The sequence below is a fragment of the Mesoplodon bidens genome (assembly GCF_964165515.1).
Source record: "Mesoplodon bidens genome assembly, chromosome: 8".
Classification (NCBI taxonomy): Eukaryota; Metazoa; Chordata; class Mammalia; order Artiodactyla; family Ziphiidae; genus Mesoplodon; species Mesoplodon bidens.
Genome location: NC_138165.1, coordinates 87,415,814 through 87,429,572, shown reverse-complemented (window position 1 = coordinate 87,429,572; position 13,759 = coordinate 87,415,814). Strand labels below are relative to the sequence as shown.

Below are 13,759 nucleotides of genomic sequence, written 5' to 3'. Positions count from 1 at the left end.
GCAGAAATACAAAGGATCATGAGAGATTACTACAAGCAAATATATGCCAATAAAATGGGCAACCTAGAAGAAATGGACAAACTCTTAGAAATGCATAACTTTCTGAGACTGAACCAGGAAGAAACAGAAAATATAAACAGACCAATCACTAGCATTGAAATTGAGACTGTGATTAAAAATCTTCCAAGAAACAAAAGCTCAGGATGAGATGGCTTCTCAAACAAATTCTATAAAATATTCAGAGAAGAGCTAACATCTATCCTTCCAAAACTCTTCCATAATATAGCAGAGGGAGGAACTCTCCCCAACTCATTCTATGAGGCCACCATCACCCTGATACCAAAACCAGAAAAAGATGTCACAAAGAAAGAAAACTACAGGCCAATATCACTGATGAACATAAATGCAAAAATCCTCAACAAAATACTAACAAACAGAATCTAGCAGCACATTAAAAGGATCATACACCATGATCAAGTGGGGTTTATCCAGGAATGCAAGGACTCTTCAATATATGCAAATCAATCAATGTGCTACATAGTATTAAGAAACTGAAGTTAAAAACCATATGATCATCTCAGTAGATGCAGAAAAAGCTTTCAACAAAATTCAACACCCATTTATGATAAAAACACTCCAGAAAGCAGGCATAGAGGGAATTTATCTCAACATAATAAATGCCATATATGACAAACCCAGAGCCAACATCTTTCTCAATGCTGAAAAACTGAAACCATTTCCACTAGGATCAGGAAAAAGACAAGGTCGCCCACACACACCACTATTATTCAACATAGTTTTGGAAGTTTTAGCCACAGCAATCAGAGAAGAAAAAGAAATGAAAGGAATCCAAATTGGAAAAGAAGAAGTAAAGCTGTCACTGTTTGCAGATGACATGTCACTATACATAGAGAATCCTAAAGACTCTACCAGAAAATTACTAGAGCTAATCAATGAATTTGGTAAAGTAGCAGGATACAAAAGTAATGCACAGAAATCTCTTGCATTCCTATACACAAATGATGAAAAATCTGAAAGAGAAGTTAAGGAAACACTCACATTTACCACTGAAAAAAGAATAAAATACCTGGAATTAAACCTACCTAAGGACACAAAAGACCTGTATGCAGAAAACTGTAAGACACTGATGAAAGAAATTAAAGTTGATACAAACAGATGGAGAGATATACCATGTTCTTGGATTGGAAGAATCAACTTTGTGAAAATGACTATACTACCCAAAGGAATCTACAGGGTCAATGCAATCCCTATCAAACTACCAATGCCATTTTTCAGAGAACTAGCACAAAAGATTTCACAATTTGTATGGAAACAAAAAAGACCCCGAATAGCCAAAGCACTATTGAGAAAGAAAAACAGATCTGAAGGAATCGGGCTCCCTGACTTCAGACTATACTACAAAGCTACAGTAATCAAGACAGTATGGTACTGGCACAAAAACAGAAATAGAGATGAATGGAACAGGATAGAAAGCCCAGAGATAAACACACACACATATGGCACCTTATCTTTGATAAAGGAGGCAGGAATGTACCGTGGAGAAAAGACAGCATCTTCAATAAGTGGTGCTGGGAAAACTGGATAGGGACATGTAAAAGTATGAGATTAGATCACTCCCTAACACCATACACAAAAATAAGCTCAAAATGGATTAAAGACCTAAATGTAAGGCTAGAAATTTTCAAACTCTTAGAGGAAATCATAGGCAGAATGCTCTATGATGTAAATCACAGCAAGATCCTTTTTGACCCACCTCCTAGAGAAATGGAAATAAAAACAAAAATAAACAAATGGGACCTAATGAAACTTCAAAGCTTTTGCACAGCAATGGAAACCATAAACAAGACCAAAAGACAACACTCAGAATGGGAGAAAATATTTGCAAATGAAGCAACTGACAAAGGATTAATCTCCAAAATTTACAAGCAGCTCATGCAGCTCAATATCAAAAAAACAAAAGACCCAATTCAAAAATGGACAGAAGATCTAAATAGACATTTCTCCAAAGAAGATATACAGACTGCCAACAAACACATGAAAGGATGCTCAACATCATTAATCATTAGAGAAATGCAAATCAAAACTATGAGATATCATCTCACACCAGTCACAATGGCCATCATCAAAAAAATCTAGAAACAATAAATGCTGGAGAGGGTGTGGAGAAAAGGGAACACTTTGTACTGCTGGTGGGAATGTAAATTGATACAGCCACTATGGAGAACAGTATGGAGGTTCCTTAGAAAACTACAAATAGAACTACCATACAACCCAGCAATCCCACTACTGGGCATATACCCTAAGAAAACCATAATTCAAAAAGTGTCATGTACCAAAATGTTCACTGCAGCTCTATTTACAATAGCCAGGAGATGGAAGCAACCTAAGTGTCCATCATCGGATGAATGGATAAAGCAGATGTGGCACATATATACAATGGAATATTACTCAGCCATAAAAAGAAACGAAATTGAGTTATTTGTAGTGAGGTGCATGGACCTAGAGTCTGTCACACAGAGTGAAGTAAGTCAGAAAGAGAAAGACAAATACCGTATGCTAACACATATATATGGAATCTAAGGGAAAAAAATGTCATGAAGAACCTAGGGGCAAGACAGGAATAAAGACACAGACCTACTAGAGAATGGACTTGAGGATATGGGGAGGGGGAAGGGTAAGCTGTGAGAAAGTGAGAGAGTGGCATGGACATATATACAGTACCAAACGTAAAATAGATAGCTAGTGGGAAGCAGCCGCATAGCACAGGGAGATCAGCTCAGTACTTTTTGACCACCTAGAGGGGTGGGATAAGGAGGGTGGGAGGGAGGGAGAGGCAAGAGGGAAGATATATGGGAACATATGTATATGTATAACTGATTCACTTTGTTATAAAGCAGAAACTAACACACCATTGTAAAGCAATTATAGTCCAATAAAGATGTAAAAAAAAAAGAACATTCCCTAACACTATACACAATAATAAACTCAAAATTGATTAAAGACCTAAATGTAAGTCCAGATACTATAAAACTCTTAGAGGAAAATATAGGCAGAACACTCTATGACATAAATCACAGCAAGATCCTTTTTGACCCACCGCCTAGAGAAATGGAAATCAAAGCAAAAATAAACAAATGGAACCTAATGAAACTTAGAAGCTTTTGCATAGCAAAGGAAATCATAAACAAGACGAAAAGACAACCGTCAGAATGGGAGAAAATATTTGCAAATGAAGCAACTGACAAAAGATTAATCTCCAAAATTTACAAGCAGCTCATGCAGCTCAATATCAAAAAACACAACAACCCAATCCAGTAATTGGCAGAAGACCTAAATAAACATTTCTCCAAAGAAGATATACAGATTGCCAACAAGCACATGAAAGAATGCTCAACATCACTAATCATTAGAGAAATGCAACTCAAAACTACAATGAGATATCACTTCACACCAGTCAGAATGGCCATCATCAAAAAATCTAGAAACAATAAATGCTGGAGAGGGTGTGAAGAAAAGGGAATCCTCTTGCACTGTTGGTGGGAATGTAAACTGATGCAGCCACTATGGAGAACAGTATGGAGGTTCCTTAAAAAACTAAGAAGAGAACTACCATACAACCCAGCAATCACACTACTGGGCATATACCCTGTGAAAACCATAATTTAAAAAGAGTCATGTACCACAATGTTCATTGCAGCTCTATTTACAATAGCCAGGACATGGAAACAACCTAAGTGTCCATCGACAGATGAATGGATATAGAAGAAGTGGCTCATATATACAATGGAATATTACTCAGCCATAAAAAGAAACAAAATTGTTATTTGTAGTGAGGTGGATGGACATAGAATCTGTCATACAGAGTGAATTAAGTCAGAAAGAGAAAAACAAATACCATATGGTAACACGTATATATGGAATCTAAAAAAAAAAAGTTTCTGAAAAACCTAGGGGCAAGACAGTAATAAAGATGCAGACATAGAGAATGGCCCTGAGGACACAGGGAGGGGTAAGGGCAAGCTGGGACGAAGTGAGAGAGTGGCATGGACTTATATATACTACCAAATGTAAAATAGATAGCTAGTGGGAAGCAGCCACATAGCACAGGGAGATCAGCTCGGTGCTTTGTGACCACCTAGAGGGGTGGGATAGGGACGGTGGGAGGGAGACGCAGGAGGGAGGAGATATGGGGATATATGTATATGTATAGCTGATTCAGTTTGTTATAAAGCAGAAATTAACACACCATTGTAAAGCAATTATACTCCAATAAAGATGTTAAAAAAATAAAAAATTTAAAAAAATCAAAACATTGGGAACATCTAATATGCAAGAGGAAAAATATGTATACCTCCATAAACATGTCTTTTCTTTAAATACATGATTCAGAAGTCCAGATGGAAACAAGGAACATTTATATTAGATATGTTTCCCTTCGGGGTTTTTTTTTTGGCAACTTTAGAAAAACTCAATCCAATTTGTAGACATGTACGTTTGTCATTGCAGTTATTAAAATACATTTAATTTTATTTGTTTGTTCTCAAATCTTATGTCAACAATTCAAGGGCTCATTCTTTTTCACTCTAAAAAGTAAATAATGATAAAGGTATAAACTCTGCTTGATATTTATTCAGCACCCCTAAAAATAGCCGTCACAATAAGTCTGTCAGCTTCATACCCATAATTGCTACATGGAAAGTTACATGAGCCTCTTTGCCTACACACATATTCATTCATTCAACAAGCACTTACTGAGCCCCAGTACTGCAAGACACTGCTCTATTCTGTGGGAGTAGAGTGTGGGCAAAAGTCACTGATTTCATGAAGCATGATTTCTGTGTTAATTTCTAATTTATTTTTTGGAGCACATCTTAACTTTCAAGATCTTCCCTTTAATACTTAAGAAGAGGAGTATTCAGAAATAAAGTGATTTTTATGTAAATGGTAAGCACTCAGATTTCACTTTTGCTTATATAAGTGTGTGGCAGTTGGCAGAGTAATCACTCATTCATAGTACTAAGAGGTTTATATTAAACATGTTATGTTAAACACCTGAATTTGAGGTAAAGCTAAACTACTCAATGTGTTTTATTTCCCTTACCGGATGTCATCCATGTCTTATTGTTTCAAAAGATAATGGCAAAATAGTACATTATATTGTTTTTTTTTTTTAAACCACTAAAATATATTTTAGCATGATGGGTGTTTTGGAGCAGATTTTGTAGCAGAGGGAGATGGAACTGGACTGACTGCCTATCAATGAAATCAATAGACAGTACAGTAAAGACGGACTTTGGGTTAATGCTATGTTCCAGTGTAAGTAATTGCACTGTATTTCCCTTTCAAAAGTGTCATCTCTTGGACAACAATTTAGAGATGTGGCAGTGATTTATAAACAGAGAAAAGGTTATTTCTTATAAACATAACTTTCTCTAATTGAAAGACTATATATATCAGGGAGTTTTCTTGGCTGGTCAGAATTTGGTGTGCGAAAATACATACCTTTGTGCTGAGGTCCAGTAAGGTCTCCCTATTAGGACAGATGCCTGAGCCTAGCCCGCCCAGGGCATAGGCAGAACGGATCATCACCGGGTAGCCAATGGTGTCTGCCGCCTTTAGTGCATCCTCAACCTGTCAACAAGAACAAGGACTCAGAGTTTTAGAAGCTGACAGTAGAAAAGACCAACCAAGAGAGTCTGGTAATTCAGGTAAGTCAGTTTATTTGGAAAAAATGACTATGGAAATGTTCTATTATTCCCTCATCTCCTTCTGAAAAACAAGTGTTATTTTACAAATTTTACGTTAAATTTTAGAATTTTTTAATATACAGTGAAGGCTCTTTTTTAACACCTTTGGGGTAAATTTTATTTTGCAATATAAAAAATAAAACAATGGCCAGAGGTGAGATAGTTGCCATTAATTTGAGAATGGGAGCTACATTGAATTTTTAAGTTCAGTTTAAAAGTCTTCATCTCTTAACAAAACAAGGTTTTCTAGTACAGAATCTAACTTGATATTACTGCAATAAGCCATTAGGAATATTACATAGAAAGAGATTTTTTATTTTTCAAGTTCAGTCAGAGAGTAGTCTCAGAAGCTTGGGATTTTTTTTTTTTAAACTTACAGAATACAGCATATGTTGGCTATATTTTTCTGTCATGGAATATTATTACACTACCAATGGGAATGTAATTATACCTTTCCCATATGCCTGTTTCTCATCCTAAGGAAGCAAGGACATAATTAAATCTGGCAATGAAAGAATAAATATACGGCAGGAGCTCTCCACATGTTCAGCAGAGCTATCCTGGGATTGTTCCTGATTGACAGCTTTGCAACATGCTATATACTTGATAGCATGCTTTTCTGAAAACATACATAGCCCACTTTTAGTTGTCCCAGCAGTACTTGCCTTATCCCAGAGGATTTGCCTGTTTCTACACTGAGGAAGTTGCATCAGAAACTGTCTCCAGTACCCCCATTTCACTGACTGAAATCTGGAATAAAGTCAGGGACAAAAAGAGATGTACAGGAAGCTGATCTTTTCCTGGCACCTGGTAATAGCCCATCAATGGTCACAGGATACGATGGAAAATGATTAAGAGAAATGCAAAACAATCTGTCCTCTTTAACCATCTAAGCCACAGGTTTCTCAGTCATAAATATTACTGATTAGATCCAATGGCTTTTTTTTCTAGATAATTTTATTGTAAAATGTTTATTCCATTCTAACAAAAAAAAATTATTTTTTGGCCACGCTGCACAGCATGCAGGATCTTATTTCCCCACCCAGGGATCAAATCTGTGCCCCCTGCAGTGGAAACACAGAGACAACCACTGGAACACCAGGGAAGTCCCTAAAAAAAAATTTAAATTCAACCATTTCCCATTTACAGGACATTCGCACTTACAAAATGTGTGACTGATCCCAGGAAGAAGGTAAAAATTACTTTGGCATTGCAAGTTGATATGGTTCTTTGTTTTGATTCAGGAGACTTGATACTCAGGTCACTTCAACCATTGATAAACCACATCATCTTTGAGCTTATGCTTCCCTTTTCATAAAAATAAACTATTAATACCTGTCCCTAATGTTTTAGCATTGAATGCCACAATTAATACACAGTGTCTCTGGAGTAATAACACATTTCTGGAAGATAACATATACAAATATAATACTTTATTATTTTTAGGCACGACAAATCATTCTCTCTACAACGCAAGACATAATGGTCCTGTTTCTCCATAATGAAGATTTCTTACCGATTCCACTGCAAAGCTTGGAGCAATCTTTTCATTAATCTCATTTAGTTTGTCTGAGAACAGCTGTCTATCTTCTGTGGCCATAATGGATTCAACTGAGGTTCCCAGGACTTTCACGCCATATTCCTTGAGCACACCTCTCTTAAATAGTTCCACTCCTACAGGAAAACAAAATAAATCAGTTTTTAACATATCAAACTCTTATGTTTTCTATAACAGATATCTGAATACAACTTTAAAAAAAAAAAATCTTACTCCAAAAAGCCACCAGAGTCCACAACAGAATTGCACTTAGAGTAAAAAAAAATTTGAAAGAAAAATTCTGAAGACATTTTAGTAAAACATTTTGCTGGTGCTACTATTATGTATATTATCACCTTCTCCAAATGATTTTTATTATTCTCATTAATAAAAATCGTAGGATTACAGTGAGCCTTAAGATTTTAGTATATTTCATTTCCTTCTACGGAAGTTCTATTCCTATAACGAGCTTCTCTTATGTAAATAATCTCAGTGATGTGGGTATCTATCTAGGTTAAAAATTAACAAAATCGTTTGTGTTCCCACTAACTTAACATCTAACTTTGGCTGTTTTTTATAGTTGACATACAAATTATATCACCAACTGCTTACCCAAACTAGCCAATGAGATTCTCATTCATGATCTAATTCTAAAGGTATGAAATATTTTAAATAGGACAGAGCATTGGACTCAGCAGATGCATGAAGGGATGGTAGAGAGACTGATCTATGTAAACATGAAAATATATGTGAAAGTCAAATGCCACAGGGCTGATAGATAAGAGCACAGAGCACTTAATCAATGTTAATTCCCCTTTTTCACTCATAATAGTTCTCAGAGTTTCACTGGTAAGAGAGAAAAGCAGTATCTGGGGACAGAGGATGGGGACTCAAAAAACCTACTCAGTCACCCTGGAGCATTAAAGCAAAAGGTTTCTTTTTGTCCCCCAGCTGTTCTGTGAAATGAACTGGTAATGTTCATCATGTGACATTTTCAGGTGGCTGTTTACTAAGCTTCCTCACACAGTGGAAAACTTTTATGAACACACAGAGCACAACTGCTAAATAAATTCAAACCAAAAAATATTATATATAAGTGTGTGAACCAAAACTCTGCAATTAAACTTAAAAGAACTCACCACAGTTCAGAGCTGTCTGGCCACCCATGCCTAGAATTAATCCATCTGGCCGTTCTGCCTTGATAACCTCTGTGACAAACTGAGGGGTGATGGGGAGGAAGTAGACAGTATCTGCTTGCTTTAAGCCCACTTCATTGGTTTGGACCGATGCAATGTTTGGGTTCATCAGGACAGTTTTGACATTTTCTTCCTGAAAGAAACAAAAAGATCTAGAATCTTAATATATGGTCTAAAGAGAAAAATCATGTTCAAATGAAGGGTATTATCAGGTAACAAAACTTTTAGGTTATTCTGTGGGCTCTAGAGATCAGTAATGGGACCAGTGTGAATGGAAGTTAAAGGATGACAAACATTTGGTAAAAGGAAGGAAGAAAACTGCTTGAAAATAAAACTATCCAAAAAGAGCTGGCTACCTCATGAGGATCACCCTGAATTCCTTGTCACTGTATGTATCAAGGAAAGCTGGAGATGTTTTCTATAGAATTTGACTGGAGGTCCACAAATACTACTCAATTTTACAGCTCAGTCGACCTTAAAAGAATAAAATATTCCAAATTTTTTTGAATGAGTAAAACATAAAATGGAAAAAAGGCAGCATCAAAGCTGCTTCCTTTTCTAACGTTTATTGAAGAACAGCATTGAGCATACATTTTAAATGCAAGATAATGTGTTCCCTTCTAGCTGGAAGCACTGAGAGCCTTCTGCTGGTTTCCATTCTCTTTAGATTTTTATGCCTGCTGTAGTGCTTTGACAAAGACCATTGTATAACTGTTTATACATATTATATAAAAAGAAAATGACCGTATGGCAAAAAATAAAAAAATAAAAATTTGTGTGTGTGTGTGAAGATATTCATAGCCCTATCTCATTCCTGACATCTGGAGAGACCCCTAAAATAATTCTTCATATAGGCTACTAAGGATAATAGCGTTATAGACCAGGATGAGGGTGACATTTAGTAAAATAATTATTATGAAATCCGGCCAGAAGTTTCTTGTGTTTTTACCTATTAGCATGTCAATTTTGAAGTCTTCTAAAAAGTCAACAAAATATTCATATGAAAGTATAGAAATCATCATTGAAAGCCCTACATATCCTTGGAGGTGCAGTGGATCCAAATGAAAAATTAAATATATTTCATACTACTTTAAATTCAAATAGTGCCTTAAAACTTGTAGTGTACTTTTTTGTTAATTTAGTTGATTTTTATAGCAAAACTATAAAAGAAATTTTCACCTTACAGATGAAGAAACTGAGATTCAATAAGGTTAAGTGACTTGCCAAAGATCATACAGCTGATAAATGACAAAATTAGGGCTCTAATCCAAGTCTTATGACTCAAGTTCTATGCCCTTTCCTCAATATGAGTCCTCTCTAAGATTGTAAGGAACTATTTTAAAGAGTATTGTTAACAAAATATTGAATAGATACATATAGATAAGCAAATGCATTTAAAATATGGGTTAGAATTTAAATAATTGAGTCCAAACGGAGAGCACATTATAAACAGAAGTTATAGAACGTCTCACTACTAGAGAAAAGTACCAATTGATAGGTATTTTGTTAAATATTTTCCTGAATGTGCTATACAATGAATATAGCTATTTTTATAAATCAAATTACATAGGAAAAGGTCCCATAAATTCATGTGATGAGTGTCTATTCAAACCATTTTAATAAATGTTACATCATTTTTTCTAGTATAATTCCAGCTATAATTTATGCATAATCTAAGTTTTTAAAAATACTTAGTTCGTAAATTCATCTTTATTAACCTCTTAATCACAATACTATATCTAATAATTCCTATTCTTCAGTTCAAATCAATAACTTCACCTTTTGGATGTAATGCATATAAAAAATACAACCTATGAAAATATTAATTCTTTATAAAACTACCAAATAGGATAAAAAATTGCATGCTACTTAAATGTGTTCTAAACCCTTAACACACTTAGACTGTGTTCTAACCAATCTGAACCATTGGATACCCACTAATTATCTATCTAAAGAAAAATTGAATCTTAATACAATGAAGTAAAGCACACTTTGAAAATGTACACAAAAAACATGTGTGCATGGGGTAAACATCCATGCGTGTATGGAGAAGAGTATTAAAAATAAAAACAAATGGGAAGAAGAGTGAGGTAATTGGGGGGCTGTGTCTGTTTTCAACAGGCATCTGTCAGGTGAAAATCTCTGTATATAGAATACTGAATAAAGCATAGAAAAAAAGGAAAATTTTGGCCAACTGTTTTTCTTGTTGGTTGTCCTAGTCTCCTGCTTCCTTCCCTATGTTGCTCTCTCCTAGCCAGGTCTCTTGGTAAGAGTGGCTTGACACCACAAAGCCTATGGCAAGGTCACAGAGAGCTCACATTGACTTTGGATGGCTTGATTAGCTCCAAAATGGGGAATATCCTGGAAAATAAGGACACCAAAGAGAAGCCAAGTTAGTTCTTCAATAGAAATATCTTACACTTACAGTGTCAGTTTTCTAAAGGTTTATTTTACTATGATAAAGGTTGGGGATATTTTGAGAGACTCTGAAGAAATAGGGAGGATATTCTTCCCAACTTAGGTATCAAACCCTCTATTCCACTTGAAAATCCAGCCATACCTTCCTGGTAGGTCATCCAGTCCAAGTCACAGATGGGGGAATTAGGTGACCTGCAATAACTTCTAAAGCTTGAACAAAAGGCATTGTTTCCTTTGTTCCTCCAGCTGGATCTTCCCCCTTTCAACCAAAGAGATGCCTGAAGCATCCTGTAGAACACCTGAAGTACTCTAGAGTGCCAGGGATACCCAAATTCCCTCTTTCACACAAAAGACAAATATGTTTTAAAAACTCACTGCCTCACTGAGTAACATCTATAAGAGTAGATTTATGTTTTCAGTATAAATAGGTGATAACATAGATAATTCTGGAGATCAATCCAACCTTCTTAATTTGCAGGTGTGCACATTTAAGTTAAAAATCTTGTCTGTGATCAAACGTCGTTTCATATAAGATGTGGAGAAATTAATTATAGTGACTTTGAAAAGAGGTAGTGTCATAAATCTAAATTATAAAATACTAATTAGACTCATTAAAGGGAGTGTATATTAATTCCAGCAAAGATCAGAGTCTCTCACCTTCATGGCTTTTACAGCTTGCGATCCCGAGTAATCAAATTCACCTGCCTGACCAATGGACAGACCTCCGGATCCTAGGATAAGGACTTTAGAAACCTGTAAGCAATAAGCAGATAGCATTGCTTTTATTATTAAGATGGGGAAATTAGTCATTGTTAAGTATGGGAAAGATAAACTATATTGTCTGTGTTTATGTGGTTATTTAAAGTACAATGTTTTGAAATATACATAATATATGAGTAAAAAGACCAACAATTTAAATATCTCTAATTTCAAAAAGGAATTTCCAAAGATCATGTTTTTTTTCACTTAAGTAAAAACTTTTTGGAAGAGGTCTACATTTTAATTAAACATATATAAATATCTAAAAATAACAACATAAATATATATGGAAATGTATATCTATATGTGTATATATAATAAATATAATTTTTATATATAATTTTTAGATTAAAAATCTCCTTAAATTTTAATTGACTAAATGTATTACTATTCCATGGTTTCTACTGGACAAAGAATAGGCATAAATACAAACAAGCCCTTCCTAACAAATGAAGAGAAAACACAGGAGGCAAAGGGACACAGGGACATGTTCATATTTACATTTTGCCTTTACTTTGCAGTTCAGTCCAGAAATATTTACAGAAAATACAGTAATGAAAAGATCATGTTTTGGCAGCATACTGAAATTCATACAAATTGTATATATGATTTCATTCAAATAATAATTCTGCTTATTTTTTAACCACGACTGCCAAGCCCTTCAGAGGAGAAAGATGTTCTAGGTCACTGCAAGAGACAAGGACTTGGGAAACTTGTTTTGTATTTATGGAGTGTCTACTATGTGCAATGCAATGTAGAATCCAAAATTACACTTTTCCCTCACCATTTAAAAAAAGAAAAGCATCTAAAAAACATGAGTTGATATTTTGAGAAATACACTGTATGGTGGGGTGGCTTCTTTAGCTACCAAGAATCCACAGTTTGATTTCACATTGAGTGGCTGGATTACCTCCCATCTGTCCATCTCAGGAAAAAAGGCTGTCATAGAAATCTTTAAAACAAACCATCTAACTCAATTTATCATTTCATGTAAACATATAAATCAATTATTTTTGTTCATAAAAAGAGGATTTTATATATATTTATATATATATATGTATGTATATACTTAAAAATATACATACACCCTTCTAAATTTTATGTAATAATGGTGTGGGTGTAGGTGTGCCTTAACTATGAAGGAAATGTGTAGAAACCTTTCCATATTAAATACATATTCAAACAAATAAGGAGTTGAGTCTTACACTATATTAATCCTTATCTATCTGCTCTTTAGAGGTACTGGGTTGTCCAAAAGTTTGTTTGGGTTTTTCGTTGAAACAAAAATTTCTACCATCTATAATGATTCTGTAGTCTGAACTGTATCTCAAGCTTACATAGGGCTATGGTTTATTGAGTAATGGAAAATATATCAAATTTGAAACTAAATTAAACCTTATTCTCTATTAAATTATTTTCATTACAAATGTTCTAGAAGAAGTGAACATTAAAAGATATGATTTTTAAATCAAAACATGAAGATTCCAATGAACATCCAATGAATCATCTAGAACAGACCAAATAATTAGATGCTAAAATGATGGGTGACTTCAATATTACCAATCATTTTTCATAGACGTCAAAAAGGTTTACATCATTCACTTAAAGAAGTCATCACACAACAGAGAAAATCCAAAATACATAAACCAAAAGGAAGCCCACATATACTGACCTCAACTCGAGATGCTACTAGGGCCGGCTTCGGTAGAACTGATGTAATTGTGGTACCTTTCTCCTTCTTTATCAGTGAGAAAAAGGAATCAAACAGGTACTAGAAAAAACATATAGCCAACTAGTTAGAAGTTTAAAAACTCACAAAATTCTCAGATAAAATACAGTATACCCAGTTCAAGTTGAACTTTAGATAAGCAACAAATAACTTTTTAGGATAAGTATTGCTATACAGTATTTGTTTTTTGTTTGTTTGTTTGTTTTTGTTTTGCCAAAGCTGGCAAAACTAAATATTTACTACTATAAGAATTAGATCAAATAAACACTTCTAACTGCTCATGTCAAATCCTATTAAAAGAAAGTTTTCAATATAGGTATACATATAGCTGATTCATTTTGTTGTACAGCAG

The 13,759-nt window shown here is 34.6% G+C and overlaps 1 protein-coding gene across 1 annotated transcript in view; it reads right to left on the bottom strand.

The window, feature by feature from the left end:
- CPS1 (carbamoyl-phosphate synthase 1) overlaps positions 1-13,759 on the bottom strand; it is a 135,542-nt gene that overhangs the window by 85,739 nt on the left and 36,044 nt on the right. Inside the window, exons 12-16 of the mRNA XM_081242705.1 lie at positions 13,351-13,449; positions 11,577-11,672; positions 8,445-8,634; positions 7,285-7,442; positions 5,524-5,652 (exon numbers count right to left, since the gene is read on the bottom strand). Of these exons, the coding sequence (XP_081098831.1) occupies positions 5,524-5,652; positions 7,285-7,442; positions 8,445-8,634; positions 11,577-11,672; positions 13,351-13,449 (672 nt within the window). The remainder of the gene's footprint in view (positions 1-5,523; positions 5,653-7,284; positions 7,443-8,444; positions 8,635-11,576; positions 11,673-13,350; positions 13,450-13,759) is intronic.